Below are 23,102 nucleotides of genomic sequence, written 5' to 3' on the forward strand. Positions count from 1 at the left end.
GTGTTAATACAATGTCCCCATAAGTGACAAAGACGAATGTGTGTGTGTTTTCAGGAGAAGCAACGCTTCCTGACTGATGTCCTCCATGAGGTGATGCTACTGGATGGGCTAAGTACCTCCCATCCGATCTCCCAGGAAGTGGAGCAGGCGACGGACATCGACCGAGTCTTTGACTGGATTGCCTACAAAAAAGTAAGAATTATTTAATCCTAATGAAATACAGGGACACAGTGATAACTTGAGGATTAGTTGGTGAGCTAGCTCGGTGGCTAATATGATAGCTTCCACCATTTAGGGCTCTCCGGCTCTGTTTTCCCTCAAGAATCTGCACTTTTAAGACATTTTACAATTGGTCAACAGCAGGAATTTGCATGTCAAAGTTCACTAAAGTTTACATGTACTTGAAAGCTCAACACTGATTGCCTCTGCAAGCTAATCCAGTGATCACAACAATTCCAATGAGATTAATTGGTTAGCGTCACGTTAACAATTAAGAGCATGTTTTCATATGTTATTGCGTTTGAAAGTGTGTTTCTCTGTGCTGTCTGTAGGGGGCGGCGTTGATCCGGATGCTGGCGAACGTGATGGGACAGACGCTGTTCCAGAAAGGCCTCAATGTAAGTTCATGTCGTCCTGCAGGTCCAGCTGTGTATACAGAGGTTTATATATCAAAGGACGACAGGGAGAGCTGAGTTTGGCTTTAAAATGGTCTGTCACCTGGATTCAGACAGAAGCTCTGTGTGTGTGTGAGCCATATTTTTGGCTAAACCCTGACTGTTTGGAGCATACTGAGTATACAGATGGGCAGTGAATAAATGGATTTGTTCTGCAGATTTTTTTCCTGCTGTAAAACAATATTACAATCCACTGTGAGTGACCTGAATTCAACCTGAGCACAGACAGTGTTTTAAGTGTACCGGAGCTACAGAACTGACACTCACAGGACAGGACTGTAGCCAGGATTTTCTGAATACTCTTGTCATAAGTCCAAGTACCACCAGACACCAATTTGTATTTGTATATTTGATTAATTCAGATGTTTAAAAGCCTATTCTGCACTGCCAAGAGTAAAATTCTGGTGGGTCATTTCATTTAGTGTTGGCCTAAAATGAGTCAAAAGATACTAGAATGAGACGACACAATAGCACATTTTTAATCGTAGACTATACATGTTAATAATATTAATGTTCTTAAAGTATTCATATCCACCTCTTATTGTTTATTTATATATGCTTCTATACATATGTGTATCACTCTGCACTTAACTGCTCTTTGCACTTATGGTTAAGTACTTCTACAAGTACTTATGCAATGACAGTGAAATTGAATCTAATCCAGGCGGCCACCTCTGGGTCTGAGAAGTGAAGCCAATGCGGAAGTGTCTTAAACTTGCATTCTTTCTAACAGCCAGCAGGGGGCGACTACTCTGGTTGCAAAATGAAGTCTGATTGTATAGAAGTCTATGAGAAAATGAGCCTACTTCTCACTTGATTTATTACCTCAGTAAACGTTGTAAACATGAGTTTATGGTCTCAATCGCTAGTTTCAAGTCTTCTTCAATACAGCATGATGTTTATTTAGTAAATTATGGTCCCATTTAGAGTCAAATAGACCATAAAGCAGGGGATGCCTTAGGGCGTGGCTACCTTGTGGTAGACAGGTCACTACCACGGCGTTGTCCGGTCTGGGAGTTGTCTGTGTTTTCGTTTTGGAACTTTAACTCTTTCACAGTGTGTTTTCTCTTTATCAAAGTCTATTACAACATTTTGGTCGCCTAAAAATGTCTTATTTAGCATTCGGTTTTACTTAGCTCCACTTTCTCGGGTCACTTCTGGTTCCAAAAAAACAAGATAGCGACGGCCAAAAAGCAAGATGGCTACGGGCAAAAACCAAGATGGTGACTGCCAAAAACTAAGATGGCCACGGCCAAAAACCAACATTGCGACGGACAGAAATCAACAGGGCGTCGGACAAAAACCAAGATGGCGATGGACAAAAACCAAGATGGCGACGGAGAAAAACAAAGATGGCGGCGGAAAAAAGTCAAGATGGTGACGGACAAAATGCCGAACTCATGCTTTAAAATGGCAGCCCATAAATCAATGTCTTATACAGTCTTTGGTCTAATCTAATCCAAACATCTTTAACTCCCTTTCCTAAAACCTCCAAATTCGCTCCCGAAGGCGGTGGGTCTCAGAGGTTTAGGGATGTTTGCAGTGTGACAGCAGAACGTGAGAAAATTAAATTTCAGTTTAATGAGGTACCATAAATTCTTTGGAATTGCTCTACAGCAGTTTACTTAGGGACAAGTTCAAAGTAGAATCCAATGAATTGATCCGTGGTGGAGAACGGCAGCTGGCTGTTGTACAAAGTGATGAAACATGAATCACGGAGAAAGCAAGAAGTAATTTGAGGCGACACTTTTTTTTTCTTTTTTGGCAAATCTCAGCTTCATATTGATAGTCTGTTTTACTCTGGAGGTTTGTCTCATTGACTGAAACCACTAACGGATACAGCAGAGCAGATAACAACATCAGTGGTGTTAATGACAGAGCGCGCTGCATTATTTATTGTTCAGCTGTGTGTAGCTGCTAGCTGGCTCTCTGATGGTTCACACTGGTTAATGTTAAATGTCATCAGAGCAGCAGAAAACAGAGTTTGTTTTACAGAAAAGAAACACTTTTTTATCCACAAAAATTGGATGAAATCATTTGGCAGCTGCTATAAAAATGATGTCATATGATGTAAGGTGAAAGTGGGTTAAATGTAGTTTTTGTTCTGAATACAGGCATGGATGGAAATATGTATGAATCCTCTACACACACACACACACGCACACACACACACACACACGCACACACAGCATGTCCTAGTTTTCCTGCATAGACTGTCAGTGACCTGGAACACACTGAGAACCAGATTCTATATAAAACACTGCTGATCCAGCAGTAGAGAGTACTGTGTGTTACGGGTCCATATACAGTATGCTGAACATTACACCACACTACCTAATAACAGCTTTAGTTTCAGTCCTCAGCTGCATGAAAAAAAACATGTTGGGAAAATATTTTCTGCAGTAGTTCTTCAAAAAATTATATAACATAACAACGAGGGCTGTCAAAGTTAATACAAATTCATTTTAACAGCACAAATCTCTTTAATTATTAACGGAACTTGCGATTTTGGGGTTGTATCGGGCTCAGTTTTAAAGCTACTGGTATCATATGAGACTAATCCATTAGTACCAACCATGTCATACTAGCTCGTCATGATGAAGGTTAAATAACGCTCCAAACTTACGCTAGATTTTGGTGAGGAAAAACTGTCATGGCCATTTTCAAAGGGATCCCTTGACCTCTGACCTCCAGATATGTGAATGAAAATGGGTTCTATGGGTACCCACGAGTCTCCCCTTTACAGACATACCCATTTTATGATAATCACATGCAGTTTTGGGCAAGTCATAGTCAAGTCAGCACACTGACACACTGACAGCTGTTGTTGCCTGTTGGGCTGCAGTTTGCCATGTTATGATTTGAGCATATTTTTATGCTAAATGCAGTACCTGTGAGGGTTTCTGGACAATATCTGTCATTGTTTTGTGTTGTTAATTGATTTCCAGTCATATATATATACATACATTTGCATAAAGCAGCATATTTGCCCACTCCCATGTTGATAAGAGTATTAAATACTTGACAAATCTCCCTTTAAGGTACATTTTGAACAGATAAAAAATGTGATTAAGTTGTGATTAATCGGTATTAACATTAAATTAATCAAGATTAAATATTTTAATCGACTGACAGCCCTAAAGAAAATATATATTTTTTTAAATAGACTTTTGTATAAATTATCTAGTAAGTGTGTTATTATGAACTTAATTATACATGAACAAATCTAATTTCAACAAGCTCAGAGCAGACAAATCCTGGTGCACCCTTAAGGGGGGCCCGGACCCCAGGTTGGGAACCACTGCTACAACATTAAAGTACCCACGAGTGTTACCAATATTGGAAAGAAATGGGGGGCTCCACATGCTATACATATTGAACAATTTACATTTTAACAACCTCTCTTGGCCTGTCGTCCCTGTATAAACAGACACAGTTCAGCCCACGTTTCACAGATTTTTGGTCGTGGGACTGTGGGTCTCAGCTGAGTCAATCATAGCTTCCCAGTTGCTCTGATGAGCGCAGAATTGAATGTTTTTTTACAGCATTTTTTTAGGGCAAACGGTTCATTTTTGGCAAAAATTTAAACAAGACATGTAGGATAAAGTGATTTTAATGAAATATCCCTATTTGAAGCTTTGATTTTGTTGTTTTTCCTGACGGAGCCCAGAGGAGACCAGCTGGCTGCGGAAAAAAAAGGCAGAATTGGCCTGTTGGGGGAACGTCGATGTGTTGATGGAGAACGGAGGTCATTCTCAGACGAGATGAAAACAGTCCTCATCAACAGACAGGAGTCTTTCACCTCACGGCCGTTAATAATTAATTAGTTTTCATGAAATGATTATACCTCGCATCCATCTGTGTCTTACAGAAGGCTTGTTATCAGTGTGGTTTAGGTGTATCATCATGCTGCTGAACCTGTTTGTATTGGATCAGGATCACATTTCTATGTGTGTGTGGAGGTGTTTTATCTCTCGTCATGTCAGCTTTAGTGAACGTGAGACACACACACAGTGGACAGAGGATTAGAGCTCTCTCTCTGTAGGTGTCCTGTGTGATCTTCTACTACTCTCCTGCCTTTTCTAGTTGCAATATAAACCCGACCATCCACTAGCCTCCCCTAAAGCTTTTTATATACCTGATCCACTGCAGCGAGGATGACTTTTCCACCCGCTGCTGGAAACAGACGGGGATGAAACCAGACACAACCGTCACTGACGATTTACAGGTTGGAAACGAAGCCGCTGCGCCGCTAAGACTCTCTCCGGGTGCCTCGCAGGCTTCACCTTGTTCATTAGTTTAGAAAGTACAAGTTAGAGTTTGAAGTCAGAGCCCAAAGCCCTTTAGACTCTCTACTCAGGTAGCATTACTTGCTCGTCATGTCACTGGGATGGAAATTCACCATTTTCAAACACATTTAGATGCTTTGAAATGTGTTCTCCTATGACACATTTCGCTTACACGACCCTCTCGTACATATGCATCAAATTTGTTCTAAAGCACTATAACATTATACTAAAAGTAGGGCTGTCAAAGTTAACGCAAATTGTAACACCAATAATTTCTTTAACGCATTAATGCAATACTGCTAGAGTGAAGATACTTGTATCATATGATACTAGAAAACCTAATGAATCCATCGGTACCAACCATGTCATACTAGCTTGTCATGAAGGACGTTAAATAACACTCCACACTTCCCTTGACCTCTGACCTCCAGATATGTGAATGAAAATGGGTTCCATGGGTACCCACGAGTGTCCCCTTTAAAGACATGCCCACTTTATGATAATCACATGCAGTTTTTGTGGATCCAATGAGCCCAACTGTATTCATGTGTGATGTTAGTCCCCATAGTAGACATTTCATTGTAGTGAAACTTGACCTCACTGTATAAATTGACCTGTGGTGACCTCTAGGATAATCACAGCCTCATGAAACTTTACAGCCACAAACTAGAGACCTAGAGCATTCAGAGGATGGATGGCTTTCCCAGCAAGATTGACAATAAGGGGGTTTCTGCGCAGTTTACACAACAGAAGTGCTCGCCATCCAATCGCCGAAAAATGCAATTCTTGCAGAAATCTCCAAAATGTTAAAGGTTTTTGAAACCAAATCACAGCATGGCTTTTTCTATGGTGTTCCTCAAGGTCTTGGTGTCTTAATGTGGTATTTTGGAGGGATTATTGATAATTTTTATCAATTCTCCAGCGGTAAAAAATTGTTAAATTTAGCACCAAACCTGTGTAACAAATAGCATCATCCCAAAAAATTGCTGCAACAATTTATGAAACATAATAGAGCATGGGAATGACCATCATCAACTTGACACACAGTGCTGAGCTGCATCTCAAATTAATCTTCAGGTTCTCAGCTTTCAGATGATGTACACCTCTTCTATGTGACATCTACTGCTGACCTGCTATCTCCCCCTAAACACTCCCTGTACCCCCTCTAAAAAAGACTAAAATGGGTCTATCAAATGATGTCATTTTCTGTCACATGGTGTGGTTAATCTCTTATCTGTTGTCTGTGTTTGTTTTCAGGATTATCTGCTTAGTCACATGTACAGCAACGCAGCCAGAGACGACCTGTGGAGCAAACTGACTCAGGTACCCATCTGCTTCTTTACCTGGGTTCTGTGTTTTAAACCAACCACCCGTCCTCCTCCACCTGGCTCAAAGGCTTCAGGGTGGAGCAGCGTTAATGCTTTGCTCTACAGCAGGTGGGTTTTAAACCTGTAACTGAGCATCATTCAGCCCTTCAGGGATTAAAGCAGCCAGACTGACAGAAGCTGTTAATTATTTAACTTACAGCCGTTTCTAATGAAGGCCGTAGAGACGCTCGTTAAGACGGTGGCGAGGGGAAACTCCTGTTGCCATGGTAACGTGACTTGACAGGTGGAGGCGAGGATTGTTGTCCTGCACACAGGAAGTTTCTGGAGTCTGTTTGATTGGATTCATCTTCGTTAGTGATGTTCGGCGGCTCTTTAACGAGCTGCCGGCCAATCAGAGCTCCAATTACCTCATTATTTCTCTAATTAAGTGACTTTGAGCTATATATTGATTAACTTTGATGATGGATGATGACCTAATTAATGATTTCAATCATCAGTGAATAATTTGTTAGTTAATTATAAGTAATTTTGTTTTGTCCAGGCCATGCGCTCAGAGGGGCGGGACATCGACATTGGACAGATGATGGACAGGTGGACTCTGCAAATGGGCTACCCCGTTGTGACCATCAGCAAGAACCAATCAGAGCAGCTCCCCACTCATTACATCACCGTCAGCCAGGAGCACTTCCTGTACGGGCAGGACGTCCGGAGCAACAACAGGTTAGAGTTTAAAATGTGTTTCATCCTGTAATCCTGTATTGTTATGACCTTTAACCAGTTAAATGACCACTTATGACATGCGTTTGTTGTTATTTTGGGCATGCTGCGTTCAAAATGTAAACTAAATGGAGCCCCAACATCCAGATTTTTTGTTAAATCAACACTTCCTGCTTTCATTTCAAAATTAAAGCCCTCAAGTGTGTGGACAGAATTCCTTCATTTGTTAACGCTTGTTAAGGTTTTTATTCTGAAATATGTGCCGGATAGTGTTGTAGAACATGCAGTGACTTGCAGAGCTCAATGAATGAATAAAGTACGGGGTTTTAATGGTGGATTATTACTATTATTAACAAATTACCACATGTTTCTTAACCTTTCTCTGTCTAAAATAAATATAAACGACATTTATAATGAAATGAAATGGCCATTATGAAAGACAAACTCTATGTAGAAAGAAAGGGCTGGCAGCAGCAGCAGCAGCAACACTGCTGGCATGGATGCCACACGTGTGACATATGCAGCCATCCAGGGAAGCAGCCGCCACGCACTGCTGATGTTCCCTCTGTGGACAGAGCGTAATGCCAGGATCAGACTACACGATATTTTTGACAGTTATGATGGTCAGTATGTCAGATTAGACGATTGAGAGTCGTAAATTCTTGTCGTGACTTGGCTGCGACACATGACAGAATACACGTCGGTCCCCTGTTCCGACAATACACACTCTCCCGGCACCGCCGTCTCTAATATACGGGCTTTCTGGGGCTCAAGCCCCCGGGCCCGACCATGTAAAGAGGCCAATGGGGCTCCAGGGGAAAACAGTACAAATATAATTCACAGGGAGAAGCAAAAGTGGGCGCGCAACGGGATGCTCCATGCACAAAGATGCAACGGCGTAGGTGTTTTTGACCCAGACACAACCTAGATTGAATATCCTACCACGAGGTCTGGCAGCAGTTGCGCTGGGAAGATCCGGTGACATCATTCTGTATAATAAGTAGCCTTCTGTTTACAGCTGTGTGCGTCTGTGCTCAGCCGGTCAATTCACGGCCATGACGGAACATGATGTGAAAAGCAAAAAAATCAAAATCAAACATGCTAGACTTTCTGTCGGGACGGCGTGAGGCGTCCCAGACGCGGCGTCGGTTGTCGCCTACTATGACACACTACACAAGATAAAACGATTGATTGTCGCACACGACACTCATTTATCATTCCCGATCCGAGTTGACACCCTACGACGGCCGTGTCGGGCTTTAATCGGGCTGATATCATTTAGTCTGAACCGGGCATTACACTATGTCGTCCATCGTGGCATTTCATTGACGTGCTGTGACATAAATCCCCCCACCCCGTCCTTCTCCCATCATCCCAAGCGATCAGCGATCTTGAATAACCACGACTGGCCGATATGAAAATAGAAACAGCTAACCCTCCCCTGACCTTTGGTGTACTGCCGCCCTCAGGATGACCTTTACATGTTCAACTCTACCACCCGTACAGCTCTAAGAATAACTGTCCTGGTACCGGTACCGTCTCTAGAGAACACTAACCGGCCTTTAAACGGTCTTCACACACATCTGGTCATGATTTCATTAAGTCATTTACCGCTGAGACAATCCTCTTTGTTTCACACCTCAATAAGTCCGTCCTGCGTTTTCTACTGAAGAAGCACTTTTTTTCTTCACATTCTTTACATGATTTATATTTCATTTATATTTGATTCACGTGATGTTTTATTCACATGCTTCACAACCTCTGGAGATTATTCTCTTCACTGTTTTATCGACCCACTTTCTCCTCCATCAATACTTCATCAGCAACTTTCCTTTCTTTTTTTACCTGTTGTTCACTTCTTCTCTTCTCTTCCTGTCATGTTTTTGTACCGTAGCTGACATTTACAATCACTCTGACCTACTCAGTTTCTCACCAAAAGTTTTATTTTATGTTTCCCTCCTCTTCTGTGCTCTTTTTTTCTTTCTTTCATCCGGAGTCTTTTGTGTTTTCGCTGGAGCTCAGAGTCGCTCCCGAGGTCTCGTCAGCTGATTATCTGAAGCTGTTTGTTGTAGGTGGAGCTCAGCTCTTTCTCTGGCGCTTGTTGAGTCTCACGGGGCTGCGTTCAGACACTCTCGGTGGTCCCGAGGCGCTCACCGACGCTTGTGAAGAGAAACTGTTGTTGTGCTTTTAGCCGAACTGTCAGTGGATCGAATCAGAGGCCGACGCTGCTGTTTGATCCTGCAGAGCTGCGTTCAGAAACACAGCAGTGTCCCACAGTGTTACACGCTGTTGACTTAAATTCCTGATTTATTTATTTATTTGATTTTTTATTTACATGCAGGGAAACAGAGCATTCTTGGAAATATAATGAAATATACAGAAAGAAATTGAAATATCACTGGAAAGCCGATGAGCTCTCTCAAACTGGTGGTGACACTTATGATTTAAACGATCGTCGGCCCGTATTGAAGCTGTCCAGCGTGTCTAAAATCCTTAAATAACTGCGCAACTAACAACTTTTCAAAGCTTGGATGGTTGGTTTCATACAAGGATCAATGTTAGGCCCCCATTTTTTTTTTTTTTTGTTTGTTTGAGCTTGTTTTTGAGGCATTTCTTTTAACCCTCTGAGACCCACAATAGAGCTGTTTTTGTCTTTTTTAGAGGGGTCCAGGGGGTCTTTAGGGTGAGATAGCAGGTCAACAGTAGATGTCACATAGGAGAGGTGTACAACATCTGAAAGCTGGAAACCTGAAGATTAATATGAGATGCTGCTCAGCACTGTGTGTCAAGTTTGAGTATGATAGAAGTATATGATGGTTGCTCCCATGCTTTTTTATGTCTCATAAGTTTTTGCAGCTATTTTTGGGTTGACACCATTTGTTACACAGATTTGGTGCTAAATTTAAAAAAAATTTACCACTGGAGAATTGATAAAAATGATCAATTGTACCTCCAAAATACCACATTAAGACACCTGCTGTGATTTGGAATCAAAAACCTTTAACATTTTGGACATTTCTGCAAGAATTGCATTTTTCAGCAATTGGATGGCAGGCATTTCTGTTGTGTAAACTACTCAGAAACCCCCTTATTTTCAATCTAACTAGGAAAGCCATCCATCCTCTGAATGCTCTAGGTCTCTAGATTGCGGCTGTGAAGCTTCATGAGGCTGTGATTATCCTAGAGGTAACCACAGGTCATTTAATACAGCGAGGTCAAGTTTCAAATGGTCTCACTACAATGAAATGTCTACTATGGGGACTAACATCATCACACATGAATACAGTTGGGCCCATTGGATCCACAAGAGTCTCAGCTTTACAGTGAAACCCAATTTATGTAATTCAAGACTGTCTAGGGACCCCAGTATGCAGAAATATTCAAATACGCCATTTTAGAATAGGAGACAATAACACATTTATACTGCATATCTTGAGGTCAGAGGTCAAAGAACCCTTTGAAAATGGCCATGCCAGTTTTTCCTCGCCAAAATTTAGTGTAAGTTTGGAGCGATATTTAATCTCATTCGCAACAAGCTAGTATGACATGGTTGGTACCGATGGAGTCATTAGGTTTTGTAGTTTCATATGATACCAGTATCTTCACTCTAGCTGGAAAACTGAACCTGTTACAGCCTCTGAAAGACAGTAAAGTTGGTCGGGATTTCCTAAGTCTTGATCTCTCCCCGAATACATCAAACTAATTACTCACTAATTGCCATCTGTCCCTTAAAGAAAAGGAAGCTGGAAATGAAGCTTTTTTGTTTCAATAATAATCTCTCTTTTCAAACTTCCTGTTAAGGTGACATTTCAAACATCACAGTTTATTTTCTGTCAAACACTTAACATTTGTCTTTTCTTCCAGCTCCCTGGCGGTTTGAGGGAGACGTTTCAAATGTGCGTCTTTTTTTATTTCCTCAGCATCAAACAAAATGACGCAGCGAGGCAAATAAATGCTTTTTAAAGAAGCGAGCTGACAGAAACAGAGACAAGGAGAAACCAGAGGACAGCTAACGATAAGGTCGAGCTAATGATACTGAAAATAAATCAGAGGCGATGTAAACACATCACCACTGGTCTCTGTGATTGTGACTAAAGAGAGAAGAGAAGCTTTGTCACCTGACACGTACACAGAGAGGTAATTGGAGGACGAGCGGCTGTGCGTTTGATAATACATTATTCACGAGTACAGAGAGGAGCAGTTGTAAGGAAGTTTATTTATATACTGCTTTACCTTTATAAAGCACATCACAGAGTGTTTGACGAACATAATTAAAATGCATAAAGCAGTGTGACATTAACACAACAAGACAAAACATTAATTTCTAAACTGGACATTAAGAAATGGAAAAACTCATTATTTTATTCTATTAAGATTGTTTCTGGTGCCAGAAGATTCATTCATGTGAGGTCTTTGACCAACAGCTTTTATTGAATCGAGGCTGAAGCAAGTCCATTTTGGGAAATCCTCGTTCGCTGTCTGAAGTGCAAATTATACGTTTTATGTCTGCCTAACCACGATGGTCATTTGTCATCTGGGGACTTCTTATGGACATTTTAATATCCATAATCCCTTCAAGAAAAACATTTGACTCTAATATGTCAATAAAATGAAACAAGAATTCTGAACCTGGCTTTATCTGTTCAAAATGTACCTTAAAGGGAGATTGGTCAAGTATTTAATGATCTTTTCAACATGGGAGTGGACAAATATGCTGTTTTATGCAAATGTATGTGTATATTTATTATCGGAAATCAATTAACAACACAAAGCAATGACAAATATTGTCGAGAAACCCTCACAGGTACTGCATTTAGCATAAAAAATATGCTCAAATCATAACATGGCAGACTGCAGCCCAACAGCTGTCAGTTGTGTTGACAGCTTGGCTTGACTTGACTATGACTATTTTTGTATATTTGGAGAATTATTTAACCTCCTTCACGACAAGCTAGTATGACATGGTTGGTACCAATGGATTCATTAGGTTTTTCTAGTTTCATATGATGCCAGTATCTTCACTCTAGCTTCAAAACTGAGCCGCTACAACCTCCGAAGATTGCGTTAAAGAAATTAGTGGTGTTAAAACGAATTTGCGTTAACAGGTTATTATCACGTTAACTTTGACATCCCTGATCACTTTGGTTAATGTGACCTTTTTCAACTAGCACTCGTGATCCTGGAGAGTGAGTAACAGTACAAATTGAGATAAACTAGTATTTTCTTCAGCCATTGTTAAAAAAACAAGCCAACAATACTTGCTAGCCAGCGTTAACTAACGTGTTCAGAGTATTATTCTGCCTCCACTTAATGCTCCGCCCAGTAAACACCTCATCATGGTTACAGTCTATTATGCTCATAACACTGGGCTTTATAACATTGAAGACCTTGTACATGCACAAAAAACTATTTAACACACTGAAGGAAAAGCACAAAAACATAATAGTTCCTCTTTAACACTCTCACACTGTTAGAAAAATAAACCGCTTTCATTCTGATCAAATATTAATAAACACACTCTGCTGACTGTGTGTGTGTGTGTAATTGGGTTCCACTCCTGTCCAACACGTTGATATAAATATCAGATTAAATACTCGGTTGCTAGGCAGCGGTATTGATCCACCGTTGCCTGGGGCGACGCATGGCTGTTATGGGATTGGTAAATAGGTATTTCTCTAGCTGATTGTGTTACAATGACCCTGACTATATATATATATATATATATATATATATATATATATATATATATATAAAAAAAACACACACACACACTCTCCTTAAATGGATGAATTGAATGGAGTGTGACGCTGATTGTTTTCTGTCTGTATTTAAAATCCACTTTAATTCAAGTATGAATCAGTTTTGAGTGTTTAATGGAATTTAAAGAGGATGTCTCACTTTACAGACTCGTATTAGTGTCATTAGTGCTCACATACAGGAAGTGTTGAGATTACAATGAGGCTGCTGTGTGTGCTTTAACAGCATCTGCCGGTCACTAACAAAAAGCATCAGGAAACATAATGAGCTCTCAGAGTCGGTTCTCTCTTCACACACTATTAAGCTCCTTTCCCACTGGACAAAAAACACACTAAAGGCCCAGAAACACCAACCCGAATACAGAAAACGAGCGTCGATGAAGGCCGACTGATGTGATTGATGCATCAATGTGTAAGCAGCATTTTTGATGTCGTTGGTCATGTTTGAACAATTTAATGTAAAACAATGCATCATATTTTATAAGTTAATCATACAGTATGTTTTATATGTAAAATATGAATCTGTAAATAGCTGTCAAATAAATGTAGTGGAGTTTTTTGTACTTTGCAAAATGTATGCAAATTAGAGAAGAAATAGGAGCAACATTTGCATCAGTTAAAGTGTTTTTTTACTGATTTACAGCTCAAAATGAAATGATGATATGATCCTTCAGCTCCTCTACGTTCAACATTTGGACTATAAAACACCACTTACGACGGCACTAGAACATACTTCTCACTTTTCTGATAACTCTTTACTCCACAGAGCTGAGTTCACTCCCACATCATCCATTCGTCTATCTTGCTGCAATTCAAAAACCACTTATCTCCTTAATGTCGGCGTCTCAGGAACTAAGAAAAACAGCCTTGTTTAAGCTCAGCCGTGATGCAATTTTGAGACACCCAATTGGTTTTTAAAAGGTTTTTATGAGTCTGATGGGGGGGGGGATCCACTCGAGCAGTAAAGGAGCATCTTTCATGCGATTTGAAAATATAGAAACTGACCGCCACTGGACAGCACATTAAACCTCTCGCTCTGAAGAAGACAATAACCCTCAGCTACTTCCACTTGACTGATGCTCGCCGACTGATGCAGCTATTACACTCTCACTTCCTCTCTCTCTCTATAACACAGTCGGTGTCGCTTGCTCCTCTTCCAGCCGACTGATGTTGACTGATCACCGCTGACCGCCGCTCTCTCTCTCTAATGTCTCTCTTTCTGATAACTGAAGCAATAAAACCAAATCCAATTCCACCGCCCATTACTGACATCACTCTCCCTCTCTGTAGTTTACAGTGGCAGGTTCCACTGACGGTCGCCGTGGGAAATACATCCAGTGTTAGTGCAGAGACCCTCATCTGGATCAACAACAGGACAGGTACAGTGCTGCCGGTTTGCTTAAGATACTAAAACTGAGGTCCAACATCGTCTCCATAAAAGTTTATTTTACGATCAATTATCTTGTTACCTTGAGATAACAAGCCGTTATCTTGGGATTGTTTTGTTAACGGAGCAAACCATCCCATGATCACAAATTAATTATCTCATTATGTTGAGATATGTAATTTGTAGTTAATGGACTAAGAGAGGTCTTTCAGCAGTGGGAATAAACCTCCTTCTGCTTCTCTTTATGGAGAATAAAGCTCATACTAATAGAATGAAGTTTTGTTTTTTGGAACTAATAAAAAACTTTCTTTTCATGGTGCGTAAAGCTAATACTGCTTCTGTTTTTTGGAGAATAAAACTCTCTGGATCTGTTTTTTTGGAAAATAAAGCTAGTTCTGCTTTGTTTTATAGAGAATAAAGATATTTTGGAGAAAAAAGCCAAATATGGTTCTGTTTATGGACATGAAAACTCATTCTGCTTCTGTTTTTGGAGAAGAAAGCATTGTCTCCATCAGTTTTTGGAGAATAAAACTCATGTTCTGTTTTTATGCCTCCGTACCGGCGATAACCTTGGCCAGAGGCATTATGTTTTTGGGTTGTCCGTCCATCCATCTGTATGTACGTACGTCTGGTCCATTCTTGTGAACGCAATATCTCATGAACGCATGGGGGGATTTTCTTCAATTTTGGCACAAACGTCCACTTGGACTCTATGATGAACTAATTCGATTTTGGTGGTCAAAGTTCAAGGTCACTGTGACCTTACGTCTTTCCCATTCTTGTGATATCTCAGGAAAGTCTTGAGCAAATTTCTTCAAACTGGCACAAATGTCCACTTTGACTTAAACATAAACTGATTAAGGTTTGGTGGTTAAATGTCAAGGTCACTGAGAGATTACATTAGTCAAATTCTTGTGATATCGCAAGAGCGCCTTGAGCGATTTCTTGAAATTCATATCCTAATAATGACAATTTCACACAAATGTCTAACAAGATAAAATGATGAAGTGATGACATTTTGGACAGACATGGATGTAAACTGTAATTGTAGTTGAGATATAATGCTTGTTCTGTTTCTGTTTTTGGAAACTAAAACTCATTCTGGTGCTGTTTATTCCAGTGTTTTGTTGAACCAGTGCTGTTTGTATTGGGGAGAAACTGTCGATTAAAATATTGCTAACAGGACAGCGTGGTATCGTCTGCATATCGGATGACTTTCAACTAATATCCTGGGTTTTTGGTTGAACCAAACCAGTGATTTTTAAAAGGAGAAATTGTTGAATAACTAACTGACTAATGTTTTCATTATTGTCTCAGAAACCCACAGGATTGGTCAGATGGACGACAACACCTGGTTGCTAGGCAACATCAACCAGACGGGCTACTTCCGTGTGAACTATGACTTCCAGAACTGGAAACTGCTGATTCAACAGCTCCACAACAACCCTGAAGTATGTCTGACAGTCTTTCTGACTGTCTTTCTGTCTGTTTGGCAGTCTCTCTTTCTGTTTAAGTCTGTCTCCACTCTCTTCTTTGTCTTTTTTACACCCTCTCTGTCTGTCTCACTTTTTCTCAGATCATCTCCGTTGGAAACAGGGCAGGACTTATTGATGATGCCTTCAACCTGGCCAGGTGAGTTGTCTTTTAACCAGAAAAAAAAAAGTTTTAGTCTGGTTTACAATCCCCTCTTCAAAGACTGACAGAGTGGAACGGACAGTTCGTTATAGCAGAAGAAAGTGATATAACGAATTATCTGTTTCCTGTCCTCTCTCTCTGTTCCTGAGAGGCTCATCTGTCACTCAGACTGTAAGACATCTGGACACTCAGAGGGAGAGTGCAGCCAGGCTGATCCATTGTTTCTGTCTGTTTCTGTTTGCTTTTAATTGCTTTGCAATAAGGAGTGTCTCTTTGTTGAACAGGATTGATGATATGTCTGCCTCCCTCAGATATGTCTGTTTTTGATGGGCTGAATGTTTTGAACGGACAGATGTATTTCAGAGTTGTCACCATCTGTTTAGCCAGCAGGATCGAGAATGTGCTGCTGCACAGTCAGCTGTTTATATCCTGTATGTGAATTCAGCTAAGACCTATGGATTTTCATACATACATTAACATTCACACACGAGGCATTGGGATGGAGCTTTGCCAGCGGGTGATCCCTCCGGCATCCACAACACCTAGATAAGAGCAGCTCTGTGGCTCAAGGATTAACACTGTTGCCTGGAGGGTTTTCCTGAGGCCTGGAGTTTCTCCTTTGCATTATTTTCCTCAGGTTCTTCCAACAGATGTGCATGTTTAGCAAATCTGCCATTGCCACGGCCAAGGTAGTCGTCAAACTGTGGGTTATTCTCATATTTTTGTCCATCATGACTATTCATTCATCATCCTTAGTGTAGAGATTTGGGAGACTCAAGCAAGCACTTTGTTTTTGAGTCTGATTGAAAGTTTTTGTTTATTTTTAAGTGGAAGTTGATGAAAACTACACAGATAGGGTGTTTCCCTGGAACTTCCCTGCAGTGGTTCCAGGAACAAGAACCTTTTCAGGAATTCTGAACTTTACCTTCATTTCATAAGGTAGCACTGGGTGCCGTTATCGTAGGGTGATGGGTGGACATTTCTTGTAATGTTTATTGACGGTAAAAGGTTGTTAACTTCCCAACTACTTCAAAAACAGAGTGTGTGTGTGTGAACAAGTAAAGTAAATGAGTAAGTGAAGGAGAGAAATAAAACTTTATCTGCTGATTGTTTCATGTCGGTTACGTTCTAAAGCAGGAATAAATAACCATCAAACATTCAGCAGATCGTCTACTGACACTTTGGAGTTTTCAGTCTCCATTCAGTGCATCCATTCAAACATCAGAGTCACGCAACAATGAATACAAAGAAAATTGTGAAAATTGCACTTCAGACGCCATCAGTCATCGGCCTCATTTGATTAAATCTTAAAAGTTCTTGAGGTGCTACACAAGTTGTAAAAAGAGACATTTTGTTCCTAGTTTAATTTCTTTAGTTCCTGGAGCTATTTGGTCAAAAAGGAGCTTGTCATATTGTCATATTTTTGCAATTCAGAAACTTGCAGACACAAATCATGTTGTGGCATTCACTCCTAGAATATCTCTAAAGCATGCACATAAGCTAAATTGCAAGCGAGCCACAATGATTGAGTTATAATGGACAAAAGTAAGTAGACAAACAGCAGAATTTCCCTTTAAGCTCAGCACTGTTCTCAGAGCTGCGGTCGGTAGAAGTGTCGTCCCACAGTGACAGGATCCCATCTGGCTCTGTGAGATGACCATGAGTCGACTACCTACGGAAAAGAGATTGAAAAACAGCCCGAGCCAGACGGAAACAGTGTGATGAATGAGCGATGAGCGAGGAGAGAGAGAGAGAGAGGGAGAGGAGGGTGGCGTTCCTCATCGTCATGTTTTCAGCCTCAAGCTTTTTGAGCACTGTAACCAAAATCTACTCTGACACCATCCCTATAACTCAATCTACCCCCTTCTCCCTTCCCTCTTCCCGTATCTCGCAGCCATCTGTCCTCTGTCATGTTGAATGAGCAACAGCTAGAGACGACTGCAGTGTCGTCCTCTTCTCCAGTGTGTGTGTGTTCATGAGTTATAGGAGCTCAGCAGGAGGTTTCCATCTGTACAGAAAGAGAAACACATACTACACATCCATTAATATTCACCCTGACAGCAGGAGACGCTCTAACCTCAGCCTGCATCCGTCGCTATGGTAACACTGAACATGAGGTTTTTGTAACCTCATAGTAGTTCAGAGACATTTTTAAAAGGGTGAATTCCCCCAAATTACAACCCTCATCTTTAACCCTTTACTCAGGTACTGTACTTAAAATGTTGAGGTACTTGTACTTTAGTATTTCCAATTTATGCTACTTTATACTTCTACTCAAATTACATCTCAGTGGAGATGACCTCCTAGCAGCAACACTTTCAGTCCCAGCTCTGGTGAGCCTCTATAGAACGCTAGCCGGGCTTTAAACTGTTCGTTTCTGTTCACAGCGAGGCAGCAAAATGCACGAGGAGATTATAGATTTTCAATTTTCCCTCTCATTTACAGTCTCTGTGTGTGTATGTATGTGTGTGCGTGTATGTGTGAGTGTCTCTCTCCCAGTGTTGTCGTCTTAACGAGCTCATTAACTCGTTAACATCGTTAAGGGCCAGTTAATTGTTTGTCCATTAGCCATTAGCAAGGCTCAGTGGAGAGCTAACGAGGGACTGCTGCGGTCACACACACACACACAAAGAGAAAGAGAGGCGACATCCATCACTGTTTTAGCGCACACTCACACAGACAGTCATTTATTACTGCTAAACTGCTTCTAAACCAGCCCCATAGACTCACACAATGCCGCCGCCACCAATCAGGACTTAGTGCCGCGTGGATCGCTCACGTCTCAGCCAATCAAACTGCGAGCAGAAGAACAATAACTAGCAGCTTCTCCCCCTGATTGTAGTGCTTAACTCGGCCCAACACATCCAGGACCTCTCAGAAACTGATCTCCATCTTTTATCAGCTGATTTGTTCGTCACTGATGAATTTATCACGCGTTAACGCAAATTCGTTTTAACGCCTTTAACGCATTAACAAAATTGATCTTTCGGAGGTTGTAGTGGACTTGTAGTGAGTTTAAGAAGGTTAAACAACACTCCAAACTTGGCGAGGAAAAATCTGAGAAATAAAAAAAATGCTGCAAAATCCATAGAATTCATCCCCTGCAACACCTGAAATCTGTGGTATTCTTAAAACCTGTAAAGCAATTTTTGGAAATATGCTTATTTGCTGAGAGTTAGATGAGTGGATCGTTGTTCAGGACTATTTTTTGGCCGAGTATTTCTTGGGAGTCTTGTCGTCAAGCCCAGTCGCGCAGCAGTTTGTAAAATAGTCCCGAAATGTAATGTATTGATTTGTGTACATAGACAAGAATTTCATATTTTTTTCACGATTGTCAGCACAAAATCAATTTGTATGTAATCTACGTAATTGTGAACCGGGAAGTATAAAGAATGGTGGGTCAAAAAACACCGGATTTTCACCTAGTACTTCCGTACTTAAGTTAAGCAACTTCCCACATTATTTTAACCCAAACTGCAATCTTTCCCTAAACTAAGCAGTTTGTTGCCTAATCCTAACTAAGTCGATCTATTTCTAAACCTTAGTAGTTTTATTTTGAAAAAACTGGAGAGGAAATTGACACCTGCGTCACATGTTGCTGGACATTTTTATAGGAAAATGCATGAAAAAGACGTTGTTGAAAGTCGTGCTGAACGTCACGGAAAAAAGAGAAATTAGTGTCTATGTACACGAATCAAATAGATAATTTTTTTTCACAAACTGCCGTGTTACTGGTCCCGGCCACGAAATAGTCCCACACATACGTTAACCGCCTGTAAAATTTGTGTACGGATTTAACACACAAGATATGAGGTGTTAATTACCAAGCTTAAGAAGTGCTGGTAGACGTAGTTTTGAATTTTGCATAAAGCCCAGCTATCTGTTTCCTCTCTGTTTCAGGGGCGATTCCAGGATTTTTTTAAATGAGGTAGCACCAAGAACCAGTCAGGGTGGGCCCATGGGAAATAATTTAAGAATAAAAACAGCTTTGAAAATTGACTTTGGGCATGGTTTTCAGGCTCTTGTGCAGGGCCCTGTGCCCTAATACAGATGGGATTACATGAAAAAGTGGCACTGCACAACACCTGGAACCGCCCCTGGTACTAGAATGAATTAATATTCTGTATTTTTTAGGGGTTTATTTCTCAGTGTTTTTCAGGATTTTCCAAGTTTTGCACTTTCACAATTCACCGTTTTAGATTGTAGACAGCACAGAGAGATAGAAAACAGAAGGGGAACATCGTACTTGGTGTGCATTGTAGATCACTCAACTATAGATCACTTTTTCCTCTGCGAGAACGGAGACATAAAGAATTGAAATAGGAAGAAAAGAAAAAAAAACAGATAAAAATAAAATAAAAAAATAAAAAGACAGACGGCTGTTGCCGTGACGATGGATCACATGCGAACACATGGCATGTGGCGTGACGGCGTTAACGTCTTAAAAGATGAAAACCGATCGATGGGGCTGGATGCTGTTGCCACAGCGACCACTACCTCTAGCTTCATCCTCGTGTTTACTCCCGTCACTCATAAACGGGAAGTTTCTTTTGCAAACTGTATGGATTATGGTAATGGTCTCAGAGGCCAGGTGCATGATGGGAATGGAGATGAGTGTGTGGAGGTTGGATACGAGGCAGATTATGGAAATATGACGGCCTGGAGTTTAAAGTTTCGTTGGCAACTTGAAGACTTAGAGAGTCTTATCTCAAACAGATTAACTCTCTCTGGAGGTCTTTCTCTCTCTCTGGTGGGCTCAGGGTGCAGCAAAGGGCCCATTAGGGTGCCCCTATGGTGGATAAAACCTGATAAAGTGCCCTCTTGGATGCCCCTATGGTAGATAAAACCTAATAAAGTGCCCTCTAGGATGCCCCTATGGTGGATAAAACCTGATAAAGTGCCCTCTTGGATGCCCCTATGGTAGATAAAACCTAATAAAGTGCCCTCTTGGGTGCCCCTATGGTAGATAAAACCTGATAAAGTGCCCTCTTGGATGCCCCTATGGTAGATAAAACCTAATAAAGTGCCCTCTTGGATGCCCCTATGGTAGATAAAACCTGATAAAGTGCCCTCTAGGGTGCCCCTATGGTAGATAAAACCTAATAAAGTGCCCTCTTGGATGCCCCTATGGTAGATAAAACCTGATAAAGTGCCCTCTAGGATGCCCCTATGGTGGATAAAACTTAATAAAGTGCCCTCTTGGATGCCCCTATGGTGGATAAAACTTAATAAAGTGCCCTCTTGGATGCCCCTATGGTAGATAAAACCTAATAAAGTGCCCTCTCGGATGCCCCTATGGTAGATCAAATCTGATGAAGTGCCCTCTAGGATGCCCCTATGGTAGATAAAACCTAATAGAGCCCTCTAGGATGCCCTTTAGACAGCCTGAGTCCACAACTAGTCCGTCCATGAATCAAAAACAGTCCGTGAAACAATTTCGGTGAAAGAACATGAAATCACTTCCTCCTCTGTGCGCCTGCCGCTCTCTTTGATTGACAGCCCTTCAGTAAAGGTCACTGCCCGACCTCCGTCGCTGTGAAATCAGAAATTACTTCTCTCCTCAGTCTGAACACCGAAAACAATAAAACTAACGTCACACCACTCTCAGTTCACTTCCTGTCCTCAGCACTGCCTGCCTCATTAATAGTCCCCGTCCCCCCCCCTCCAAAACATCATGAATGTTAATGAATGCACAAAGGACGCTCGTTAATATTCATGAGGAGGTAGATGTAACCGGGCAGCTAAATAGCTACGGTGGCATTTAGAGGCCAACTCTTTCTTAATGTGTTCATACTGTAGTTTATTAACACACACAAACTCAGAGATTGAGGGTTAAAGATCAAATGTACATCAGGATCCGGCTTCAAATTCAATTCATGTCCCAGAATGCACCTCTGTTTGTCCTAGAACGCACAAATAAAAAGCGTCCAGAAAGAGTCCAAAAAGAAAGATCCAGTCAAACTGGTTTTATTAATGAATTGTTTCCAGCTGGTTTTAAGCAGTAGAAGTTGATTTTCTTCTTCTATGAATGCAGCATTGATGATACGAAGTCTGTCTCTCTCTCTGTCTCCATGTCTCAGGGCTGGGTACCTCCCACAGGGCGTCCCCTTGCAGCTGATTGGCTACCTGCCGGAGGAGCCGTCCTTCCTGCCGTGGCACTCTGCCAGCCGGGCGCTCTACCAGCTGGACAAACTGCTGGACCGCACAGACGAATACAGCCTGTTCAGTGTAAACACCGATCAGTCAATTACTATCTCCATCAGTCCTTCAGTCAATCAATCAATCAGTCAGTCAGTAACGGCTCCATGTTGGCAGGATGAAGTGTCTCTTCAGACAGCTGTGTGGCTGTTAATTAACTCCTATTGGTGTGTGTGTGTGTGTGTGTGTGTGTGTGTGTGTGTTTATGTGTGTTATCAGGACTATGTGTTGAAGCAGGTTGCATCACGGTACCATCAGATGGGTTGGCCAACCAGCGGCCCCGGCGGCGAGGGCAACGTGCTGCAGGCATCCTACCAGACGGAGTACGCAACACACACTCACAAGCACTAGCGTCACACTAATAACACATTAAGCGCACAATGACAGGTGCAGAAAGGCAAGGTCTCGGGTGCACAAACTGTGTGGGCGTCTCCAAGCGCTCCTGCTAGTTTTGCTGTGTTTAAACCCGGTATTTCTGCAGATAAAGATCAGGCGACACTAATATTATTAATATTATATTATTCGTAGAATTAGATTCCAGTGGCGACTGCGTAGGATTGTTTCAGACTCGTGTGATCCAGAGCTTTGTAAAGTCCAAAAGTCAACAGTTATTGTCAAAAGATAGAGGTAATCACTTCCAAATTTAACGACATGTTTTTATCTAACGGAATATTCTGCTCCAGTCCATATTTGTTGGCGTTTAGAATTTCAAAAACAACATTTTCACTGCCAGCCCACGCATTAAAGCGCCAATGTGTGCAGGATTGTATGTGACCGATCCAAAGATTTCCAATAACTCCAGAGCGTTGTTAAGTCCAAAAGTCAACATTTATTGAAAAACGATAAATGCAATCACTTCCACAATACGAAATATTCTGCTCCAGTCTATATTTGTTGGCGTTTAGCCTTTCAAAAACAACATTTTCACTGCCAGCCCACACATTAAAGCGCCAATGTGCGCAGGATTGTTTCCGACTGATCCAAACATTTCCAATAACTCCAGAATAAGTCCAAAAGTACACCAATCACCGGCCTTCAAATGTATTTGATTTGCGGCTTGAAAATGCATCTCAAGCACATTATTAAATAAAAAAAAAAACAATGACCGGATCTGCTGC

General features: G+C 41.2%; 1 protein-coding gene across 1 annotated transcript in view; it reads left to right on the plus strand.

The window, feature by feature from the left end:
- LOC141762066 (thyrotropin-releasing hormone-degrading ectoenzyme-like) overlaps positions 1-23,102 on the plus strand; it is a 151,559-nt gene that overhangs the window by 115,677 nt on the left and 12,780 nt on the right. The window contains exons 7-15 of the mRNA XM_074625906.1: positions 55-192; positions 552-617; positions 6,221-6,286; positions 6,833-7,011; positions 14,055-14,143; positions 15,469-15,602; positions 15,728-15,783; positions 21,867-22,014; positions 22,204-22,307. Coding sequence (XP_074482007.1) covers positions 55-192; positions 552-617; positions 6,221-6,286; positions 6,833-7,011; positions 14,055-14,143; positions 15,469-15,602; positions 15,728-15,783; positions 21,867-22,014; positions 22,204-22,307 — 980 coding nt within the window. The remainder of the gene's footprint in view (positions 1-54; positions 193-551; positions 618-6,220; positions 6,287-6,832; positions 7,012-14,054; positions 14,144-15,468; positions 15,603-15,727; positions 15,784-21,866; positions 22,015-22,203; positions 22,308-23,102) is intronic.

The sequence above is a fragment of the Sebastes fasciatus genome, chromosome 23, assembly GCF_043250625.1.
Source record: "Sebastes fasciatus isolate fSebFas1 chromosome 23, fSebFas1.pri, whole genome shotgun sequence".
Taxonomy (NCBI): Eukaryota; Metazoa; Chordata; class Actinopteri; order Perciformes; family Sebastidae; genus Sebastes; species Sebastes fasciatus.